Source organism: Petromyzon marinus, chromosome 64 (genome assembly GCF_048934315.1).
Source record: "Petromyzon marinus isolate PM22_M1 ecotype Great Lakes invasive population chromosome 64, UKy_Petmar_22M1.pri1.0, whole genome shotgun sequence".
Classification (NCBI taxonomy): domain Eukaryota; kingdom Metazoa; phylum Chordata; class Hyperoartia; order Petromyzontiformes; family Petromyzontidae; genus Petromyzon; species Petromyzon marinus.
The window spans coordinates 258,443-279,713 of NC_133730.1; the positions used below are offsets into that span (position 1 = coordinate 258,443).

Genomic DNA, 21,271 nt, shown 5'->3' on the forward strand with positions numbered 1-21,271 from the left:
ACCCAGCACTTGCACGTAATCCGATTTTATCGCTCCGTCTCTACAGTGGACAACCTCTTGGATCTGTTCCATCACTTGGCCATCGATCCTTCGAGTGGCATGTCCTGTCCAAGCCTACTGGTTTTATTTAAGAGTGTAATTTGTTTTTTAATGTAGGGTTTCACTACCAATATTACGATTCGAAATTAGTTGATTTTTAGATTAGATCATATAGATATAATGCCAATTTTCAGCGATACCCTCCACCACCCCACAGCCAATCAAATCAAAATGTCACGTGGGCGAATATGCCAATTGATTTTGAGTGATGAAAAGTTTGAATGATGTGTTTAACCTGTTTCTGTTATCTAATCCATGTGTTCCTCTTTCTAAATTTCAAATGTAAATGAAGCATGTGTCTCTCCGTGCTTCTTTACGCAAGGAGGCACTTGGGGTCAAATTCACATCTTGACTAAGTGGCCGAACCCGTCTCCTCGGTGTTTTACCTCAGCCGTGGCAATGTAATGATACTGCCTGAGTGCGATTGTGCTGCTTGCGGGTGTGCTGCGTGTATGCTGTGTGTGTGCGCTGCTCGCGATTATGAGCATGTCCTACTTTGGTGCCCCGCATGCCCGAATGTCATCGCTTGTTTCACGAGCTGTGCAACAAGCTTAAGCCCAACTTAGGTGTAAAATCCCAGGTTAATCCGGACAAACTATTCGCAAGGGAGCCGATGAGATTATTGGACCCCCAAAGAAGTCTTTCTTTTCTCTGTCTTTCTTCCTGGCAGTAACATCTTTCTGTGAAGCAAGAAAGCTACACTACAGTCACCAACTCGGTGTGGGGACATAGACTGGGGCAGTTGCACTGATTTCAGCCATCTTTTGGAAGACACTTAAAACATTGGAGTAATCATTAGCTTTATCTGAAAGTATATTTTTAAGTTGGGTGTAGTACACAAAACCGATTAGGAACTGTGAATCAGAAATAACTTGTCCACTGCCCTTGATGAGGGAGAGCGACGCTCATATCATACCACTGCGTTATCGTACTTAGACAAAACTTACTTTTTCATCCACGTTGGGATGGTGGCGACGATCACTCAGTTTCGTGTATGTGCATCAGACCATTCACCTGCTACACATGTAGTGAGTCCAACTGAGTCGCAGACGTTGTCTTGGGAGCAACACTTTATTTCACCAACTCAACATGACATAACACAACCTACACTTGGGTGTTGAATGCTCATCTAGCCACGCTACGGCAGAACTAGACACGGTTCGCTATCCCGGCCCGGACCACAAGCTGGGTCCCGGACCGCGTGGCTAGAGGCTTTTTTTTTACCCAACGTAGATCTTCTTCACCAGCAACATGAAGAACCCCGAGCCCCTCACGGGGCCCCCGTTATATCGGCCTGGGCTGGGGCTGGCTCCGCCCCTCGCCCCGCCCACCTTCTAGATCTCTTGCGCTCTTTCCCGAAGGCTCCCGAGAGCTCTTTTACACCACGTGACCGCTCAGCGGCCCCCGTCCACCGGTGGCCCCCCTCCAATATCCGGTCACGTGTCGGCAGGTCAACCAGCGTATCGTGCCCCAACGTAACCCTGACTGTCTGACACTTCCTCTCGCGCCCTCACCGGGAGCCCGCATCACACACCGTACGTGGTGCCTCCGCGCTGACCAGCGCGCACCCAAGCCCCACTCGGGCTGGTACTACGCCCAGTAAGCGGGCTACACGTAATGCCAACACATTATCCATCGTGGCTTCGTAAGCCCGGCACCACACAGTGACATTCACAGTCACTACACATAAATAAGTTGTGTTTTATGAAATTATGCTTAATCATCTTCATTTGTGTAATAATAAGAAAACAATGATTGTCTTAACACACAAGTTTTCTCAGCCGGTTTTACGAGTCAACATTGGATAATGGGTTAGGCCATGTCAGGATCTGACATCGTATCCAATTGCTGATATATTTTGTTGAGAATTGTTCTTTGACTTACCCGTGAAATGACGCAATATATACACGAGAACATTCACTTTGTTTGGCTCTGTCGGGTGGTGGAGGGTCTTAACGGCACAAATGGGGTCGGATCATTACTTGGCCTAACCCACAATCCAATTATGAATGCATAAAAAACGGGGATGTCATTAATTAAGTTAGAATTGACTCACTGGGTCTGTGGACTTAGAGGAGCGTCTCTTGAACTCTGTTATGAACTCCAGAAGGAAGTGCTGCATGAAACCGTGATGGGCCTAGGAAGGGCTTTGGCTCTCAGTTTGAGGTGGAAACACAGAAGTCGGTGCCGAATACGAATGTGACTTGCAGGTTTTCGCAGCCGCCTGGAATAATAAGAGGAGAAATGCTCAACATGCAGCCCCACCAGGAAAACGACAGGAGGAAATATTCTCGGGCTTGCACCAGCAAGCAACCCTGGGTCCCGGAGAACAGTTTCCTTGTCTTCCAGGCACTTGTACGACCTTGCGCAGGACGTTTAACATTGTTTAAGCCAGTCCATTCACTCAATTAATAGACTACAAATTACAATCAATTACTTAATTTGTGGTCGATTGCTCGTTGCCCCTCTTTAAAAACGGTGGCCGCTCGCACATTTTGCAGTCTCCCGAAGGCAGGAAACCCCCAATAAAGCATTTACCAAGCCCCTTCTATCACCTCCCATTCAGCGGCACACTTGGAGAGAGGAGTGGATTTTTTCCCCCCACAACTATTTTCGTGCAATCCAATTAGTCTAGCAATCGGACCGGTAATTGGCAGAGTTATCGATCAGTTGGATAATTAGAGAGCCCAGCTTTGCAGTCCACCATGAACCTGGTGTAATCTGTGGCATACATTCCACCTGCCGGCGTTGCTAGGAAAAGGTTTGCGGGTCTCACACCCTGCCCCGCACCCTGGTTGCTCTGTGCTGGGCTTTTATTGCTTACGCGGTGCGAGTGTGTGGCTCGTGTACAGTGGATGATGATGACTCGACACCTCGGCAGCGGAACTTGTGGTTCTGTCGCCTTAGGCCACCAACCACCATTACCGCGTGGGCAGGCTTGCGCCATTGATGACCACAAGGAAGTGGCACTGCTCTCGATAAATCATCTTCAGAATGTTGCCATGGCACCTTGAGGCATTGTGAAAGGCGCCTAATAAGTACAAATTATTTTAGTTATTATTGTCATGATCAGCCTCAATGGTGCCCTGCCTTGCCACGGCAGAGAGCCAGATTGGGGGTGCCTGTGCTAGGCAAATAATTACCTAAATTTGGTTGGCACCCACCCAAGATTAATTCAAGCAAGTTCCCGCTGAGGCTTTGCTTATATAAATGCATGTGTGCGTGTACAGCAGTTTTTCCCATTCCGCTGCTGGATGAGTGCCTTTCCACGGCACATTAGTCATGGGGTTTGTTTGACCATACTTCACCATGCGGGCTAGTACAGGTTGGTGATGGTTATGGGAGTGGGAGCAGCGACAGGCCTAGATATTCACCACTGTTGGAGGCCGCGGCCGGGTATCAAGCTCTGGTTGCTGATTTTATTGTGCAGCGCGCTGATAAATGCACCACCGCTCCTCCCCAATTGATGAACTTTTGAGCATTTAATATTCAGCTCTTTGATGATTATTGAAGACCTCACCATGTCTAGCCAATCACAGCGCTTCTATAATGTGCAAATAAACTATTTAACAACCGTTTTTAAAGTCGTGCCTTCAATTTTATTTGCTTAACTCGATTCATACTGCAGTCCCCGTTAAACACAGTAACACTGACAATGGGCATTTGTCTTTCAGACAATACAATTGCACTGTTTGGAAATTTAAAATTTTGCATCATATTGACCAGCTCATGAGGTTTGGCTGCCGCGATGAACTACCACCACCACCTTTCCCATACCAGGCCAGTTAACTATGAACACATGGATGGTTCATAGTTAACCGGCATTACTCACAAACACGGTGAGTTGGTAATTTAAAACAGGCAGCCAAAGTAACGTCTCGGCCTCGTTTGATTTTGTTTATAATCACTCACGGCTGTGTGCGATGGAGAGGGTGGTAGGTCACCTTATGCTGACGCTTCACACAGTGCTGCACTGCCTAGAATACACGCAGACACACATTGTAACTGTTACTGGAGTCTCCGGATTATCAGACGCACCTTCCGCCTTGTGATTTAAAGCAAGACTATATTAGGGGATCTTTGTCTTTGTGCTATTATGACCTCAGCATGGTGGGTGAATGCAGTGTGGGCGAGACGAGACAGAATATGAGCTGGTGGGAGCCCCATGGGGATGAGTAATAATAATGCAATTTATAACGCGCGCAAATTTGCGGACGTAACGGCTGCAACTCAGAGGCGCGGAGCAAAGCTCAGAGTTGCACCAAAGCATGGTTATAGAGGTGAGTTTTTAAGTGTCTCTTGAAGGAGGCGATTGAGGTGATGCTGCGAATGTGCAGAGGGATTGCATTCCAGACTGTTGGGGCTGCCACTGAGAAGCGGCGCATAGACGTGACCATCCTGGATCTTGGTATCAAGAGGAGGTCGTGAGTCGCACTGCGCAGGCATCTGCCGTGTGCTGAGCTGCAAGTTGTCAGTAATGAAGAAAGGTACGGCGGGCAGGCGGTGGTGAAGGCATGGTTGCAGAGGCAGGCGATCTTGTATATGACCCTGCTGGCGATGGGTAGACAGTTGAGGGCACGGAGACAGGCAAGTGAGTCGAGACGGGGATGAGTGCGACCAATAACGATGTGTGCTAGGTTGTTTATTAGTCTTTGAAGTTTTTTTAGGTTGCAAGTGGAGGTCCGGACTAGGACGGAGTTGCAATAGTCAAGGCGAGACCCAACTATGCAACATGCCAATGTGTTGGCAATTTCAGTGGAGATAACGACATCCTGCAGCAATGCCACGGCCATGGTATGGCTTCCAGATACCGGGTAGTGGTGGTGGCCACGTACGTGGGCTGTGTGGATAGCGCATACATTTTTGCGAAACTCCTCTACCGTGGGTGTCCGGGGTGCAATTCGCTAGCACGCTAGCAGACGGCAGTACAGCAAAAATGTGCAATCCACCTGTACCATTTGTATGACCCGCTGCATGTGACCCCTGTGCGTGACCCCGCCTGGCCCAGGGTCTGGAGCAGACGCAGGTGACGGACACGCGGACGGTGCGCGTGTCGAATCACGCGCCGCCCCACGTCGATCACTACGTGCCTCAGTGGTTTCCCGACAACCGCATAATCTCCTCCAAGGTGCGTGCCCTCCGTGTCGTCGTCTATAACCGCGTCTGCTGGCACGACCACGCCACCAGCACCATTGTCACACGGTCGTCTGGTACCAAGCACTGGTGCCGTCAAGCAGGCGTGCGGAGCCACCACCCCCCTCCGAGCTTCTCCCGGTCCGCGTCTTCACTTCACACGGCCGTGACTTCATTTCATGCGGTCCTTGACTTGGATATTTAAATTCTATTTTACTTCCAACAGTCATGAGAAATGTACGTCGCGGCTAGGTGCAGATCAATTGGGCGGGACGTGCTGTGCTCGATGTGTCTTTATTGGAGAATCCGCAACAGATTTGTGGACCATTTACCACAGCCTCACTCGGCCAACTCCTAGATCTGCCCTGACAAACTCCCTCCATCTGCCTTTCGGTCTTTACGCTTGGTTGCAGGATTTGTAGAGACCACTTCAATGCCAATATTATTTCAGATTTATACAAATAGGGCAATGTGTATTTGGTGAGCTGTGGAAAGCGTAGAGTTCATTTAAGAGTTTTTTTGTTAACAGCGGTGGGAGGGCAAACAGGGCAGAGATGGGGAGGAGATGGAATTGTAGTGGGCGCAGGGCGGGCACTCAGTGGGTAACACCTGTGCCTCACAGCACGGAGGCCCGGAGTTTTATTCCTTATGCGGGTGGCTTTTTGTGTTTGGAGTTTGTTGTCCCCTGTTCTGCATGGGTTTCCTACGGGTTCTCCAGTTTCACCAATAGTTAAATAACAATCATATAATGTAATTGGCATTGGGCAAACATCCGAATGCTGAAATTTACCTGCAAATCACTAAATTGAGATCACACACCGCAGCAACATTGCCCACTTACGCGAATAACTTTGCAGGACCCTCCTATAAATGAGTCTTGAGACTCGGTGAGGCTTTCCGGGTTAAACAAGCGTAGCAACAATGATAATGTTGAGGGTAAGAATTAACCTGCATAATATAGAGAGGCAGTCGTAGGCAGAGGAGAGGAGTTTTGTGGATGAGTTCGGAATATTTATGAATGTTGTCACAGAGGACGTCGGCCCTGCTTTGCTCCCTGTGACTGTCCCCACCCCTCTGTGCGCCTGTTGCAGGATGGGGAGCGGTGGCGCTGCAGTTAGCATGCTGCACTCCGAACCCGAGTTCGTTTTAAGCTCACAACAAATAATGGTGGCGAATGTTTGAACCGATCCTGGGCATACCCTAGATCGACTCAGCCTTAAACGAGTACCTGGTACGATGTGTAAACGTCAGCCGTGGGTGGAGACAAATGTGGCCAGACGTGGTGCTGGCCACCCACCCTCTCGTGTGGCGTGCTGGCCTTAATAGGTGCTACTCACTAACTGCACTCATTCTGACAGTCCATTAATGGCTATACTGGGGATTGCCGTGTGTTACAGTACACCGTGTGGAACTTCATTCCCAAGAATCTCTTCGAGCAGTTCCGCAGAATCGCAAACTTCTACTTCATCATCATCTTCCTGGTGCAGGTGAGAGGTACACTCCATCTCCCAAGCGCTCATGCCCCCTCCCCCCCCACTCTGCTGCTGCGTACACTTGTACAGCACCCTTTGTCTATCCACTGCTGGATGAAGCCCTTCCAATGCCGTGCGGATCATGCGAATTGTCTGCCCATACTTGACCACACTGGTCGGTGAGGTTTAATGAAACGTGGAACGTCGAAGTACAGTACAACAATTTATTGCGCTGCACTGCTTTCCACAATGTAGTCCCGCAGCAACCTATAAGAACCTGCCACGAGCACCGAGATCCAGACGCAGATAAGAGGTGACGCGAATCTGGAATCGAGCACGATTACGGGAGCTCGGATGAAGGCCGCTGGTCGAGACTGAGAGGACGTGCACCGCACATATGGAGCGACGAAACAAGGTCGTGCGTAGTCGCTACAAGGATTGTTTGGTGCCAGGACTGAGCGATCGCACCGGCTTGGGAAGGCCTTCATCCAGTAGTAGATAGATAAATAATGATGATGATGATCATGACGGGATCCCAGGATACTAAATCTGTCTGTATTGCTGCATGCAGCTTGCGGCGACCGTGCCTGTGATGGTGATGCGAGTGAACCAGCGTGCTGTTGCTCGTTAATCCGGGTGGGGATGGGATGTTAATCTGTGCTTTAGAGGACACTCTCTGTGGACTGTGTGCTTATCTCTGCCTCCCGCCCTCTTGGTGTTTTGCAGCTCATAATAGACACTCCTACAAGTCCAGTCACCAGCGGGCTACCCCTCTTTTTTGTAATTATCGTCACGGCCATCAAACAGGTGAGTTTGGTAAAACCCCCACTCTTAGTTTCACAAATGAGCTCTAGCATTACGCAATCATCTTCCATTACAACCCTGGTCGTGCTTTTCTCTCGTGGTTTGGAGTTGCGCAGCAATGCACGGCTCTCTCGCAAGGAAATTTCAGAACGAGAGTGGCTCATGAGAGGAGGATGTGAGATAAACGGTTGAATGCTGCGTGCTTGGTGTCGTAGGGCCATACGGCGATGTGTGATGGGCAACGTGGGCTCACTGTTCTGCTTTCCGTGCAGACCAATGAGCGTTAACCCCTTGTCTGCGCGATGCAGCTGTAGAGCGAGCGGCTCGTTTGAGTTCAGGTTCTGGTTGGAGGGGTTGACATCTTTCTGGGGTTAATAAAATGAATCGCACTTTGTGAGGAAGTCACCAGTGGTTGTCATATGCTAGACCTGCCCCCGCCATAATAATGTGGAATTTCCACCAGCTGGCTCAGGGCTGTAAGCAGGAGATGCTCATTTGAAGTTCGTCCCACTGCGGTTGACGCACGAGCGTGTGCGGGCCGCTTCGCCTTGTGAGCCTCACTCACGGCGGGGCCATGGGTTACGCTTGCTTGCGTCCTACGCTGGCTCGCGTCCTACGCTGGCTCACGTCCTACGCTGCGTCTTTCGCTGCCATGCTCCGCCCCATCACCGATGATGGTCGCCTCAAACAGCGCCCAGCCCGCCGCTGTTGGGTTGCGTCTCTGTGACTGTCCCAGGGGTATGAAGACTGGCTCCGGCACAAAGCTGACAACGAGACCAACAACTACACGGTGTACGCGGTGCGCAGCGGCGGCCTCGTAAAGACGCGCTCCAAAAACATTCGGGTGAGACACACGGCGGCGGTGCTGCAGCGGGAGGCGGTCACCGCGCATTGCGGAGGTTCACGGTTGGAATCTTCCAGGCCGATCTGGTTAATGCCGTGGTGCACGTATTAACTGTAAAATATTACTCCGCACCATTTGCTTCGCTTGCACTGGACGTTAATTCATTCAAACAAATGTAGTCAATTGTGCGCCGGTGTCAAGGGCTCATTTTGTTCAAATTTGAATAATTACGCCGTAAATTATTCAGTTGTAAACGAATATCAATCATCACCCTCTCCTGGCAGGAACACATGAAGGGAAGTTCCAACACGTAGAGGGTCCGGAGGTGTTCACTGAGATGAATTACGCATAGGGAGTTGGCCAAAGCACGCTCCAGGGCCATGTTTGGGTGTGTTATTTACTAAAGCCCTAGCTATTTACTAAAGCCCTAGCTATTATTATCAGAGTTGTCTTTTTGTTTGCATTTTGACTGCTTGTGTTGTGGTTATTGCAGACATGATGCCTTGAATAAAGGTGTCAGTTTTTTGTGCCAGTTAAAAGGGTAAAACCTATTACTATACCCTAGCCTCCTCCTTGCCTAGCCAATTCTCCGTTAGAGCCCACCCACATTCTGTGTTGCAAACGTAAATCGTTTCTTAAACAAGGAACTGCCGCTTCACTAATCAGGGCCTTCCTTACTTGGCGTTCCGCCAATGGGAAATTTCATGCATCTTTCAAATGACAGAAGTGTAATTGCATGTTGGTACTGCTGCGGGTGCTGCTGGTGCCGACGTTTCTGGCGCCGATGTCGGCGTTGCTTCTGACGTTGGCTGCGGCAGTGACCCCGTGACCCAGCGCCTTGACCTCGCGACCCTGTGACCCCCGTAGGTGGGCGACATCGTGCGTGTCACGTCAGACGAGACGTTCCCGTGCGATCTGGTGCTGCTCTCGTCATGCAACGGGGACGGCACATGTCACGTGACGACTGCGAGCCTCGATGGGGAAACCAACCTCAAGGTTCTCCGTTCGCGCAATGCTCGCGCCACGTTCCCGTGCTCATTGTTTCCCCGGGCTGATGCGTTCACCTTTGCCTTGCGAGATGACCTTTGCCCCACTCGGTGACCTTTGCCCTGGCGTTCGGACGCGGTTCAGTTTTGTCCACGAGCTGAGCGGCCGTGCCAGGTCCCTGAGAGGGTCGAGAGAGCAGAGGTCATTAGGGAGCGGCCGCCATGTCATCACCGTCATCCACAGCTGCCACGCGTGCATTCACAGTGACTTGGTGTCGCCGCGTACAGCGCTGTGCCAGCCCACTGCTGGATGAGAGCCTTCCCATGGATTCATTCAGATATTACTCCCCACTGATATGAGCTGTGGTAAAGCATGGAACTTGATGTGTGATAACCACTGTGCCCGCGCTCCACAATACAAAATAAAATTAATTGTTATAATTACATAGAGCATAGCACAGCGAGTGGTAAGACTGCTTCGAGACCCTTAGTAATCTGCACTTTTAAAGGGGCTCCCACACTGCGTCAGCAAGGAAACCCATTAACAGGCGCTTAGCAAACACCACCAGCTGGGTTTGCAAAGTGTCTCAGCGCGTCCACATCTCAAAACACTTGCCCGTACCACGTTCCACAGTGTGCGGATTGTTAATGTTCAGCGGCCACCTATGACCATATCACCCTGCATGAGCCATAACAATGAGAATGGAGTTGGCCAACATTGACATCCCTGGTCAAATGAGCCAGGGCCCGCCCAATCTCGTTGTATCTCGGTGGCTCATTGCTTGGATGGGCTACCACCGTGCATGAGCCCGCTGCTACAGGCTGCTGCTGCTGCGAGGCGACATGCCAGGCAGAGCGCAGGACAGTGCCGCAAAGGCCATTCTTGTACTGTCCTACACGCCCATGTCTTGACAAACCAGCACTGACCAGTGTGAAGTATGGTTAAAATAATAATCGTTCTTCATCGTACCAGTGAGCGAGCCGAAGCAATAATACTTGATGCGTTATTAAACGCTTGCACTCATGACAAATGAATTTGTTTGGCTGCGTCGGGTGGTGGACGGTCCTGAAATACACAGATGCCTCTTACGCCAAGCGCAGAGGACAAAGTCCGCACGGCCACGTCATAGCGCATGACAGGAGGGCAGCGCCATAACACTGATGGGTTTCATTCACATTACACATGGTTTAGATGTGTGATTTCAATACGTTGACAATTTGTCATTTTATCTAAATTACACGGCACTGTCAATTTGTCTCCCACTACATTACTCCAGTAATTTGTAATTCGATGGTATTTGCCCATCTCTGGCTGTGTTTATTTATGAGTGTGGGGGCTAGGGTTTCTCTGCTGCTGCGGTTGTTAAGTGCCGTTGTCTGCGTCCCCACGCTGTGTGCAGACCCACACGGCCCTGCTGGACACGGCCAGGCTGCAGTCGCTGCTGCAGCTCTCTGAGCTGCACGCCACCATCGAGTGTGAACAGCCGCAGCCCGACCTCTACAGGTGACCCGAGCGCGCCATCGAGATCGCCGTCATCATCGCCGTCGTCATCGCCGTCGTCATCGCCATCATCGTCGCCATCGTCGCCATCATCATTGCCCGCGATAATGCGCCAGGGAAATCTTGGTTTCCGGCAGTGTATTCCGCACCATTTTTTGTTGTCAAAAGTCTAGTTGCCGAATATGGACAAGGGCCAACAGCTGGAGATATGATGGAAGATGATTAGTCTGCAAAGCAATATGGGGAAGAGGGCAAAATGGAAAGAAATCGATTATTTGGTGAAAAGCACCTGTTAATTCGTTAATGATATCGGCCAGTTATCCTGATGCAGGCACCTCGTGAAAAAAAGCCTTGTGACTCATTGAGGCTTTCCTGGGGCTGTCGTCCTTGTTGTTGTGGTTGTTGTTGTGGTGTATCTGATGGTAACGGAGCATGCGCTGTGTTGATGGGCAGGTATGTGGGCAGGATGGTGATCCACCTGGAAGACACGGAGCAAGATGTTGTGAGGTGAGACACGGCAGCATGGCGACCATCGGCATGCGTGCCGCGTGCACTCCTACCAAGCGATGATGGCGGCTGTCTGTTTCACGGTGGATGTTATGTATCCCGTGATGTCGGTCGATAACAGCCGGCCATTGTGTGCCGGTGTCACGGCCCACATTCGCCAAATTTGAAAGATTCCTCTGCAAGTTACTCGAGTGGGATTACACAGAGCCACATCGTCCAGTCCGGTGAAATAATTGCAGACCACGCCTGTGAAATAGCCCCTCCATGATAGCCTCGGACTTTGAGAACTGCACGGATACCAAACGTTTTAGGCCATTACTTTTTATTCGTTACTAATGAGAGAGTAAGTGGCCCAGTGGCTAGGAGCTCAGAGGCCCTGCGTTCGACTTCGAGTTCCGTTCTAGGTTTCTGCCCTCTGTCGTTAAAGCAGGGTTTACTTTGATAGTACCGTACTCAAACATAACATTTTGTAAAACTGGAATTTAAGAAAATATTTGGTTTTGATATCACTTTTCAAAACATGAGCAAGGTTTTTGCTACTGTTGAAGCTAAGCATGTGGCTGGAGGTGGCTCAGAGGTGAGAGCACTGAGCCGCCACCGCTGAGATCCAGGGTTCAAATCCAGGATTTGCCCACCTTCCATTAAACCGGCTTTTCAAGCGCAGGGAGATGGGGGTGTTCGGCGCAGAGATGGAGTCATGCAGTCAACTCACGTGCAGGTTCTGGGTACATTGTTACATTGTAGGACCATGAGAGATGGTGGTGGCTTGGGGGAGTCCTTGATCCGGCGGTGGATTGATCATGGCTGATGATGACAATGGTGAAACGCTCACAGTCAGCTGCATTACATAGAGCTTAGCTTGAGTAACTCATGCAGCAGAGCCCATTGAGATGAGGTGCAAGTGGTTGGTATTTTTTGTAAATGTTGGCATTAGCAGAACACTGCTGTGTGTCCCGCGTGTGTCTGAGTGTGTGTCTGAGTGTCTTTGTGTGTGCTGTTGTTCTGACTGCTCTCCTCAGGCCCCTGGGACAGGAAAACCTCCTGCTCCGGGGCGCTCGCCTCAAAAACACCGACGAGATCTTCGGTGAGCATCCCTTTAGACCGCGTCTCCCTCCTCCCATGCTTTGCGCTTCCCCACAGCGAGAGGGGAAGTGCAGGGCGCCCCACCTGCAGGCGCCCCACCTGCAGGCACCCCACCTGCGTTCTGCTGGTCTGCAGCTCTCTCATCTCACTCTTGTTAATCTCTCCATCATCCTACTCACCTGGTATCTAGGACCAGCTGCAGCTCCTCTCGGACGGGGTGGGGGGTCAGTAGAGCGGTTGTGCGGGGGCCACAGTCACGGCGATTCACCGCTAATGAGTGTGAACTTAGGGGGACCAAGGGGACACTTGGTGGTGCAGGACCCAAACCAGCGCCTCGCTAGCACCGGCCCGGTCTGTATCTCCCCTTGTCTCGGTGTAACATAGCCAAATTGGCCGATGCAAGGGCCTTTGTGGGCCAGATGTGACCTGCGGGCCCGCCAGGTGAAGAGGGCCACTGTGGTCGTGTGAAGTATCTGGTGTACCACGAGGCGGGAGCGGCGTCCCTGCCGTGGCCGGGGTCGTGTTTAACGGAGCCGCGTGGTTGCTTCTCGTCGCCAGGCGTCGCCGTTTACACGGGCATGGAGACCAAGATGGCGCTCAACTACAAGGGCAAGTCGCAGAAGCGCTCTGCCGTGGAGAAGTAAGTCTCTTCTTTCCCGCGTGCTCCCGGCCACCTTTTGCCACCCTCCCGAGTTGATTTGTTTACGTGTAACTTGTTCTCCACTCTCCTGCCAAGTCGACATTGTTTAAGCCTTAACTCCATCCATCGGTAACGTGGGGTCACGATAATTCGAATGACTGATTCGATACGAACAGAACTTTGATGTAAGCCATGTTGCTATCTCATCTTCCAGTCATCTCGGTCAACTCATAATTCCTGACCTCAACGTGCACCTAGCCTGGCACAAGCGCCATGGTGATGTCACTGCCTCTTAGTGGTAAAGGGCTATTGTTGTTGGCTGTACGTGTCTGTGTGTGGGTTTGTACATGCCTGTGTATGTGACCATACATGCCTGCCTGCGTGTGTGTCCGTACATATGTGCGTGTGTGTGCCCAGGTCGATGAACTCATTCCTCACCGTGTACCTCACCCTGCTGTTGGTGAAGGCTCTGCTGAGCACGGTGCTCAAGTACTGGTGGCAGGCGACGCCGCAGAATGACGAGCCCTGGTACAACGGCAAGTCCGACAAGCTGAAGCATGTCAATAAGGTGAGGGCCGTCACCATCTCACATGGAGTCGCGGGTCGAGGGCTGGCCCCACCTCCTCTTGTGAGTTTGGCTCTCACCTCCCTGGTTTGCTGAATACTTCGGTGCATTCCTCGCGATCCAATCATGCGTTCAACAACTATACCACAATTGATTTCACAGTTTCGCACTGTTATAAATTATACACATTCGTGTGTTCCATAGAAATTAATAATTTATTTCTAGCTTAGGCCATGTAAAGAACTGACCATATCTGTATCATTAGACCTCCTTTGCCAGTACCAAAATATAATAATAGGATTTTTCCCATTTTTTCTGACATCAAAACTGAAACCTTTTTACAAGGAATTATGTGTGCATTAACCACGATACTTGTGGTCAAAATGCAAACAAAAAACACACTGATAATATATGCATTGTCCTTGAAACTGATTGGTCCACACCAGAGATGGCTTTCTGGCAAAGGAGGTCTAATGATGTAGATGCTTACCCCGAGCCCTCATTACTTTGATAGTGCATTGTCTTTGAGCTGTACACCTTTTGGCGTCCTCTGGTCTACCACCAATTGAGACGAGGCTCAAAAGAAAGCCGTTTCTGGTGTGGACCAATCAGTTTCAAGGACAATGCATATATTGTCAGTGTGATTTTTTGTTTGCATTTTGACCACTGGTATTGTGGTTAATGCAGACATGATTCCTTGTAAAAAGGTTTGAGTTTTGTTGCCAGAAAAAAGGGGTTAAACCCTATTATTATGACCATATCTGTGTCATTAAGAACCTTCCACCACCTGACACAGCCTAACTAAATACTTCTCATGTGCACTGGTGTTAGCGGTCACACTATTACGTGTGACCGCTATGCGGGCCACGCTAACGTGTGCGGTGTGCTGCGTGCCGTGTCGCCCCGGCAGTTCCTCGCCGGCTTTGCCGACTTCCTGGCCTTCATGGTCCTTTACAACTACATCATCCCCATCTCGCTCTACGTCACCGTAGAGATGCAGAAGTTCCTCGGATCCCTCTTCATCAGCTGGGATATGGCGCTGTACGACGAGGGCTCGAACGAGCGCGCACTCGTCAACACCTCCGACCTCAATGAGGAGCTGGGCCAGGTTGGTTTGGGCGGATGTAGTGTCAACCACAGTGCCACCCACAGTGTCAACCACAGTGTCAACCACAGTGTCAACCACAGTGTCAACCACAGTGGCACCCACAGTGTCAACTACAGTGTAAATCACAGTGTCACCCACAGTGTCAAAGACAAAGATCCCCCATATAGCCTTAGCAGACTGTAGGGGCAAGTTCTGTTAGCGAGCACCTATGAAGGCCGGAACGGTGCACGAGGGTGTGGGTGGCCAGCACCACGCCCGACCGCCTTTGTCTCCCTAGTGGCAATGTTTACACACCGCACCAGGTACTCATTTGAGGCTGAGTCGACCTAGGGGAGGCCCGGGACCGGTTCAGATAATCGTCACTGGTGTTGGCCGTGAGCGGGAATCGAACCCGGGTCGCCAGGTTCATAGCGCAGCGCGCTAACCTCTACACTATCGCTCCCCAGTGTCAACCACAGCGTCACCCACAGTGTCACCCATCACCCACAGTATCAACCATATTGTCAACCACAGTATCAACTACAGGTCTCCCTGTGAGGTGTCCACCATAGTAAACATGTAATGTGTCTGTGAATTATAAACCTTGGGTTTGTCTGTTAAAACTCAACTACAAGTGTCAACCATAGGCCCCGATATTCAGTGTGATCTCTGTTCTTCATAGCACGAAGGGCTCATTGATTAACCACAGCCTTCCCTGGGTACATTGTTCTGTTCTCAGCTTTCCAAAAGCACTTAAGAACATTCCATCAGTTTGATTGTGTTCCACCATCAATAGCAGGGCACGGTTCACACGTTCTACTGTGATTCGTTATTGCGTTTCGGGGGAGGCCACCACATAATTACCTGACCAAATCCGTGTCATTAGGAACCCTCCACCACCTGACGCAGCGAAACAAATTAACTGACTAGGCATGTAAGTGGATAATGATGCGCTAATGATGATTGTTTTGGCTCCCTCGGCGATGAGCTAGAAAGTTACGCCAAGTTTCGTTTGACTCCTGGCCTCTGACTGTTTCTATTGTGTGTGCATCTCTCTTTGTGTGTCTCTGTGTGTCTCTCTGTGAGTCTGTCTCCAATTGCCAGTACGTGTCTGTGGGCATCCCTTCGTGCATCGTCTGTCTTTTTGCATCCATTCATGTGCGTCTGTCTGTCCGTGTGCGCAGGTGGAGTACGTGTTCACGGACAAGACAGGCACGCTGACGGAGAACGACATGCAGTTTCGCCAGTGCTCTATCGGCGGGGTCAAGTACGTGGAGGAGGACGGAGTCCTCCTCCCGCTCGGAGGCGGTGGTGCCGGTGGAACCGACGACGATGGCGGTGCCGGTGCCGCCACTCCCGACAGCCCGGCCGCCATCTCCAGCAGCAACATCACTGTACGCTCACCGGGGCGTTGGGGGGGGAGATGCCAGTGAGGCGGTGAGGTAGAGATGTAACTGGATGACTGCAATCTGAGTGACCCATAACAAACTAGATCTGTGAGATTAAATAAGTAAATACATTTGTATATATCCTTCGGCTCATTTCGCTTGTGCGCCCGATGTCTCATAATGAGACGATACGCCGGTGGAGAGCATCGTCGCGCGTGCCGCAGTATGACATCGCAGATTGCTCCGAGTGAACTCTGGCCCACACCGTGGCGGGGCAGCACTTTCCCACCTGCCATGCCACGAGAATAATGTTCGGGAAAGCCAAACAGATATTTTACATTTTATTTTGGCCAAGTTGAGTGCAGAACCGAGCGTCATGTGAAGTTGTTTTGGTGAAGTCACCGCCGAGCACATCGTCAGCTGATGAGGGGAGCGGCCCCGCGTCAGGCAAGCGAATGTCTCGCGTCTGCGCATCTTCCGTCACAGCCGTCCGTGGTGCAGTTCTTCCTGGCGCTGGCGCTGTGCCACACGGTTCACATCAGCAAGGAGGAGGGAGGCAGCGTGGACGAGACGGGGGGCGCCTCCGCGGGCAGGGCCACGGGAAGGGGGGGCAGCGCCGCTGGCCGACCCGCCGTGCTCTACTACGCCTCCTCTCCGGACGAGAAGGCCCTGGTGGAGGCCGCGCAGAGGTGCGTGCTTGCGATCGGCTCGTGCTTACGGAGACGCGGGCAGAGATCGTGTTCCTGGGTTGGATCTATCCACCGGCGTAGTCTTGCGGGACGAGTTAATTCAGACATCCGTGATGGGTGGAATTGAAAGGTCTCTTGCGTGCTTACAATATTAATCGGAGCCTGTAGAGTAAACATGGTGGGAGTTATTTGCCTTATCTGTCAGATTCCTACGTGAAGGAAAAGCAGACTTGCTCCTGAAAAATCACTCGCTACTCTTGAGAACTAGGCTGAATCACAGGCAAATGCTGCGTTTGAACTGAGAATCTCAGAAGTGCGAGTTCAGTGCTTGGTGAGAAGTAAAATGTAACAGGATGGGTTCGTTGCATAATCATCGGTGACCAGGCTGTGGCCGTGAACTCTGCTGCACTTGAGCCCCGGAGCGTCTCCGTGGTTGCTCTGTTGGTGCTGCCTCTGTGGTGGGGGTGGCGAGAACTCAGCGCCACCGTGAGCGTCACGCCGCCATGCGCCGCCTGTCTCCGCAGGCTCGGAGTCACCTTCCTTGGCCTGCACGGGGACATCATGGAGGTTCAAACCATGGGCGATGTGAACAGGTTCGCACGCACGCGTACACACACCGGGTCCACGCAGGGAGACGCACCCCACGAACCAGCTTCTTGTGCCAATTAGAGCCAGCCATTCCGATTATTTTGAGTGGCCGATTGCTCCTCTGATTTTCAGGCATGTTGCTCGACTCGTGCGATTAAACAAAAATCCTCGAAAAAAAGTGTCATCTTTTTCTCGCCACTTCTGGGTGATAGATCCGTGGAGGAGCATGCGCGGATTAACAGGAGTAGTGGATAACAAGTGCACGGATAAGAGAGGTTTCACTCGCTCAATGTGCGTAGCACGGGGCCTCCCGGCGTGCGTTTTGAAGTGAGGGGGGCCGTGGAAGCCATGCGTGGCCCTGCCGTGCCGCAGGGCTGGGTTGCTGAGTGAGCGTTCGTGCCGCAGGTTCAAACTGCTGCAGGTGCTGGAATTCGACTCCAACCGGAGGTGCATGAGTGTCATCGTGGAGAAGGAGTCGGGTGAGTGGCGCGTGTGCACGTGGACCCCCCTAATGGAGCATCTTCACCGGTTAGAAACATTTAGGCTGGCCTGCCTACGAGCCATCCTGGGTTTAACCAGGCTGGATTGTGTGAGGAGCTCACAAATCCTTGAAGATCTGGACAAAGTCCCATCAGTGAGCTCCTCCGGCAGGCAAGGCTGCGTTGGTTGGGTCATGTAGCCCGCATGCCCAGCCACCGCATGCCTAAACAGCTTTTGTTCGGCCGGATCGAGGGGGCTAAACGGACGTGGTACGAGCTAGAGAAGAGATGGAGTGATGTGGTACAGGAGGACGTGGAGCTGAGTGGACTTGCCGATGACCGGTACCAGCGGTGTCAAGATCGGCCTCTGTATAGGAGGCTCGTGAAGGACGCTACTGGGCAGTTGGAGGCAGTCGCCCTCCAACAACAACAGAGGGCGGAGGAGCGACGCTCACAACAACGAGCGGAGCGCCGGGTGGCTAAAGCACAGCAAGTTGGCACAGTAGGGGGCACAGGTGGTGCATCAGCCGGTCATCTCGGTCATCTCAGTCAGTCGACCCGTGGCACCTGCTGGGTCTGCCCCGTGACCCAGCGGGCTTTCGACACTTCACGTGGCCTCAAGGTGCACATGGCCTGGCACAAGCGTCGTGGTGACGTCACCGCCACTTAGTGGCGAATGGCGGTTGTTGTTGTTGTGTGCTGCTCCCACCCCCTTATGTGCCGTGCCGCATTCATTCATGCTCGCTTACGGCACTTGCCCCCAATTGTCTATGGAGGTTATACGGGGGACCTTTGTCTTTAGGTTTGAATGTGAAAACGGACGTGGATGGAGGTGGTCAGATAACCACCTCATGGTATTCCACACGAATGGGCCTCTGAGCTGGCGAGGTCGTTGAGAACGGCGCTCGTCCAGGGTGACTTGGTCATGGGCGTCTTCGTCACACACCTCTCTCTCTATCTCCCACAGGCGATGTCCTCGTCATCACCAAGGGAGCTGAGTCATCCATCCTGCCCAAGGTCGTGTCGGGAGAGGTGGAGCGCACGCGGGCTCAAGTGGACGAGTTCGCCATGGTATGGACCGGCCCGTGTGCTGCTCCAACGACCATCGAGGCAGCAGTGCTCCTCTCGTATTTATTGCCCTATGGAGCCAGCGGTGCATTCCGATGAAAGGGTCGAGTCTATACACAGGACAACCTCTATTGGCTTCCCCACAAATCCTCCCCCAAAACAGGATTCGACCTCAAAACCTTTAGTTGCAAACTACCCGCTCCGCTGCCGAGCTGCCTGCTGAGCTGCTGGCCGCTGCACAGCAACTGACGCTATTTTCTGGCCAACTAAGCGGGACATTGATTCTTTCATTACCATTCATCGCGCGAGACACAAGGGAGGGACTGAACACGTGCACTCTCGCTGCGATAACTCCAGCCCCATCAGCACAAATCAAAAGACGGATCAACGTCGTTTGATTTGGGGCAATGTTAACAGCGCTTGCCCCAATAGTCCATTAAGGCTATACGGGGGATCTTTGTTTTTCATAATAATCTTTGTTTTTGCTGTTGTTACAAAATATGAAATGCAGCCATTACCATCCTTGCAAGCAGCCGTGCTTAAAGGTTGTTGCAACCAATTTAGACTCGACTGGAGGAATTTAACAGAGGGGCGCCTTGGTCAGCCCCCTCCAGCCGCCCCCCTGTCGCTTCTCCTGGGCTGCCTTCTAACGCCGTCCGCGAACGTGCCCCCTTGCTCTCCCCGACTGCCGTCACGCAGGAAGGCCTGCGCACCCTGTGCCTCGCCTACAAGGCTCTGAGCGGGGCGGAGTACTTGGAGACAGAGCAGCGGCTGCACGCGGCGCGCGTGGCGCTGCAGAACCGCGACGACGAGACGCGTGCCGCCTTCGACGCCATCGAGAGTGGCCTGCACCTGTTGGGGGCCACCGGCGTGGAGGACCGGTACGTGCGGGTCGGCGGGGCGTGGGGCGCAACCACATGCCTCGCACCACGCACACCACCACGTCACGGCTTAGCACACATACCAGACCACATGGCTTACACCATGTACACCATCTTACCACGGCCAAAAAACACATACTACACCACTTGTCTTTCACCACACACACCGCCACACCACATGCCTTACATGTGGTGCGCTACCCCCTCCGCCCCCACCCCCTGTCCCCCCCCCACTCGCAGGCTGCAGGAGGAGGTTCCCGAGACGATTGAGGGGCTCCGGCGTGCAGGCATCAAGGTGTGGGTGCTCACGGGCGACAAGCAGGAGACGGCCGTCAACGTGAGCTACTCGTGCGGCCACTTGCAGCGCGGCATGGCCGTGCTGGAGCTCACGGTCCAGACCTCGGCCGAGGAGTGCGCCGAGACGCTGCTGCAGCTGCTCAAGCGGTGAGGTTGCCGCGTCCACGCGTGCGACTGTTCACATGTGCGAGCGTTCACATGTACGAGTGTTCACATGTGCACGCACGCAGTTTATTGGCGCCAGGCCATCTACCTCTCTTGTTGGAACCAGACGCGTTTCCTTCCACGCACTTTCCGTCTCCTAGCAACCTGGCCCGATATTTTGGTAGTCATCCAGCCCCGTGCTGTCGGCCGTCGCCATCAGGCATCCCGCGCATCGTCCCGTTCTTGGGCCGTGACCGAGTTCCATCCCTATCTGTTCCGTTATTGTTCCACTTTCCTTTGTTTCATCATTTTGGGTTCCACTCTCCTGTGTTTAATGCTTCTTAGCTCCATGAGTCTCTGTTCCATTATTGGCGAAGGACGGTGCGACGCAGCTACGTGTGATGCAGCGGGTGTGCGCATGCGTTTTGCTTTGTTGCGGTGTAGGGTACGGAAGGACGGTGTGACGAAGCAGGGCGTGTGTGTGCCATGTTGATGCGCTACAGGATGAATGAGGACGGCGTGACGCAGCAGGCGCTTGTGGTGGACGGTGCGAGTCTGTCGCTGGCGCTGTGTGAGCACCAGGAACTCTTCATGACGGTTTGCCAGAGCTGCGTTGCTGTTGTTTGCTGCCGAATGGCGCCGCTGCAGAAAGCCAAGGTGAGCGCAGTGGATGGCGCTGCCGTGTGTGTGTTGGTCTGTGTATGTGCGTGTGTATGTATAAGTCGGTGTTTGTAGACACGTACGTGTGTGTACATATAAGCAGGAGTGTAGCGGTTATCGCGCTACGCTATGCACCTGGCGACCCGAGTTCGAGTCCCGCTCACGGCCAACACCGGTGACGATTATCTTAACTGGTCCTGGGCCTCCTTCGGTCGACTCTGCCTCAAATGAGTTGTTTGTGCAATGTATAAACATTGCCACTAGGAAGACAAAGGTGGCGGGGCTTGGTGCTGGCCACCCACCCCCTTATGTCCTGTGCCGGCCTTCATAGGTTCTCGCCAACAGCACTTGCCCCA

General features: G+C 52.4%; 1 protein-coding gene across 7 annotated transcripts in view; it reads left to right on the forward strand.

The window, feature by feature from the left end:
- LOC116956280 (phospholipid-transporting ATPase IF-like) overlaps window positions 1-21,271 on the forward strand; it is a 45,195-nt gene that overhangs the window by 6,446 nt on the left and 17,478 nt on the right. For all 7 annotated transcript variants that reach the window (XR_012930211.1, XM_076054054.1, XM_032977743.2 and 4 more), the window contains exons 2-20: window positions 5,108-5,227; window positions 6,630-6,719; window positions 7,431-7,511; window positions 8,245-8,352; window positions 9,220-9,348; window positions 10,739-10,842; window positions 11,293-11,346; window positions 12,366-12,430; window positions 12,988-13,069; window positions 13,487-13,637; window positions 14,545-14,742; window positions 15,906-16,115; window positions 16,596-16,798; window positions 17,323-17,391; window positions 17,792-17,865; window positions 18,833-18,936; window positions 19,633-19,814; window positions 20,055-20,258; window positions 20,759-20,912. Coding sequence is in view for 6 of the 7 variants with exons in the window: in XM_076054054.1 (XP_075910169.1) it covers window positions 5,108-5,227; window positions 6,630-6,719; window positions 7,431-7,511; window positions 8,245-8,352; window positions 9,220-9,348; window positions 10,739-10,842; window positions 11,293-11,346; window positions 12,366-12,430; window positions 12,988-13,069; window positions 13,487-13,637; window positions 14,545-14,742; window positions 15,906-16,115; window positions 16,596-16,798; window positions 17,323-17,391; window positions 17,792-17,865; window positions 18,833-18,936; window positions 19,633-19,814; window positions 20,055-20,258; window positions 20,759-20,912 (2,382 nt within the window). In the remaining variant the exon portion in view is untranslated. The remainder of the gene's footprint in view (window positions 1-5,107; window positions 5,228-6,629; window positions 6,720-7,430; window positions 7,512-8,244; window positions 8,353-9,219; window positions 9,349-10,738; window positions 10,843-11,292; window positions 11,347-12,365; window positions 12,431-12,987; window positions 13,070-13,486; window positions 13,638-14,544; window positions 14,743-15,905; window positions 16,116-16,595; window positions 16,799-17,322; window positions 17,392-17,791; window positions 17,866-18,832; window positions 18,937-19,632; window positions 19,815-20,054; window positions 20,259-20,758; window positions 20,913-21,271) is intronic.